General features: G+C 46.1%; 1 protein-coding gene across 1 annotated transcript; it reads left to right on the top strand.

Moving 5' to 3' along the window:
• Positions 1 to 1,202: 1,202 nt before the first annotated feature.
• Positions 1,203 to 1,846, top strand: MSX2 (msh homeobox 2; the record flags this gene model as incomplete). The annotated part of the gene is made up of 1 exon (XM_010285044.1): positions 1,203 to 1,846. A coding segment is annotated over one exon (429 nt), but the record flags the coding sequence as incomplete, so codon positions are not given.
• Between the last annotated feature and the right edge of the window lie 549 nt (positions 1,847 to 2,395).

Here is a 2,395-nt window from a genome sequence, read left to right as displayed (position 1 = left end):
AGAGGAAAGTTAAAGGGGTCCAGAAAACAGGATGTGCAAATAGTAACAAGCGTTTGAACCAGACACTACAGCATGTATAAAACTTAGCAGCCTGTGTGTCATTTTCTGTATCAAGCTGGGGACCCAGGGTGGCTTGTCATATGCCCCGGGCGTGATCCGAAACACAGCCAAATTGCTAAGCTTTTGAAGTCAGCCGCACGAAAACTTAGCAGCCTGTGTGTCATTTTCTGTACCAAGCTGGGGACCCAGGGTGGCTTGTCGTATGCCCCGGGCGTGATCCGAAACATAGCCAAATTGCTAAGCTTTTGAAGTCAGCTGCACACTTTTTAATCATTCTTTAGATTACAAAATTATTAGTGAAATACAAAATGAATCTGAAGACAAGTCAGCGAGGTACCATCCTGGGCACATGTGCCGAACCTGGTTGGGGCTATAAGGCAAGCACAAAAGGTAGTAGATATCCTGACTTGTATTGGCTACAGATTCTGTAGCTATTTGGACCTTTTCTAACTGGCAAATGTCATAAAAGCTTAATGTTGAATGAAAAGTGCACTGCTTTCTTCTTTTTTTTGATACTTGTTGAGAAACAGAAAATACTCCTTGAAAAGAAAAGTTATGAAGCAGAGGGAAAACTTTCTCTTGAAGACATAGCAAGAAAAATGCCCAGTTATGTAAACAACAAAAGTTATCAGACCCACTTCTTCAGCTAGGGTTGACTTGTTGCTCTTGGTGGAGAAATCCTGGAGAGGGGCTGGGCTGGGCTTGTCTCTTGCACCACTGTCCTTTTGTGAATCTCCTGCTTTTGCGTATGTGTTTGTTCCGTGCTTTGCTGGAGTTACTCCTCCAGTTCTGCAGCTGCCCAGACAGCTGTTTCGTGTGCTCTAGACCCCTGTGCTGTGACTCCTAAATCTGTGTGTGTATCTGAATCCTTTGTGCCCTGTTTGCCTACAAGCTGTCCTTTCGAGATCAGCCAGGCAAAATTTCACTTCCCAGGACATCTGCTGAAGTCCTGTGAACATAAGTTTGGCCAGAAAAAGATTTCCAGAGCCACTTGCAAAAGGATTCCCTATTTTGAGGGTATCACCTGGTGGGAAACTCCCTTCACATACCCCTCCCTTCCCACCCCAGCTCTGTCAAGTGCGACATCTCTCCAGAGCACCCAGGTCTCCCTGCTTTTGTGATAACTGGCCTTTCCCTTCCTTGCAGGACACCTGAGCCCCACTGCCTGCACCCTGAGGAAGCACAAGACGAATAGGAAGCCCCGAACCCCGTTCACCACTTCCCAGCTGCTGGCTCTGGAGCGCAAGTTCCGCCAGAAGCAGTATCTGTCCATCGCCGAGAGAGCCGAGTTCTCCAGCTCCCTCAATCTCACAGAGACCCAGGTCAAAATCTGGTTCCAGAATCGGAGGGCCAAGGCCAAGAGACTGCAGGAGGCTGAGCTAGAGAAGCTCAAAATGGCAGCGAAGCCCATGTTGCCATCAGGGTTCAGCCTTCCTTTCCCCATCAACTCTCCCATCCAGGCTGCCTCACTGTACGGAACATCCTACCCTTTTCACAGACCTGTGCTTCCTATCCCGCCTGTTGGACTCTATGCTACTCCCGTTGGATATAGCATGTACCACTTATCCTAAGAAGATCAGAAAGACAAGCAACAGTGAGACAGACTTCCTGGTGGATCATGTCCAACCCTGAGAAGGCAGTACCCCAACCAGTACTGACCGTTCTTTCTGCACGTTTCTATCTGCCATCCTGAGTGTATGGGAGTTTGCGTTAGCAAAGCAAGGCACCCTGTATGCTACGGGTTGGGTGTCTTCTGAGAGTGCTCTGAGCGCTCTGAGTCTGATCCTCAAAGAAAAAAAAATATGTAAAAACAAACAAAAAAAACAAAAAAAAATTTGAGCAAATGTAGGGTTTTTATACAGTGCACGTAAAATTAGAATAAAAAAGAATGGGTGAAAAAGCAATCTCGTCTTACGGAGGCAGAGATTTCCTGACAGCTTCTGATGGGGCCCAACACATCTTTAAAGTAAGAGGGGTGCATGCCCTTAACCCACAGTCTCAAGTGTCATCACTTAATATGGGGGCAGGGGGGAGGGAAATAAAAAGGTATAATCAAGGTTTTGTTGTTTGGGTTTTTGTTTTTTTTTTTTTTTTAAAGAAAGCAGAGCCTTTAGCTAGAGACACCGTGTAAATAGAAACTAGACCCAGTAGAGTCCGAGTGAAGTTCAGAGCCAGCAAGTTCCTGCATTTCTGGGGGTAGGGAAAATTTTTTTGTATCCCAAACATTGACGGATGTTTCCAACAAGATGAGCATCAGGGCCCCTAAATGCAAAAGTAGAGCAACAGCTTTACCAACATTGGCTCCTGTAAATCCTTTATCTGTATAAATAGCTTC

This window comes from Phaethon lepturus, unplaced genomic scaffold (assembly GCF_000687285.1).
Source record: "Phaethon lepturus isolate BGI_N335 unplaced genomic scaffold, ASM68728v1 scaffold29794, whole genome shotgun sequence".
Taxonomy (NCBI): domain Eukaryota; kingdom Metazoa; phylum Chordata; class Aves; order Phaethontiformes; family Phaethontidae; genus Phaethon; species Phaethon lepturus.
The sequence above is the reverse complement of the archived record's forward strand: the minus strand, read 5'-3'. Positions and strand labels throughout refer to the sequence as shown.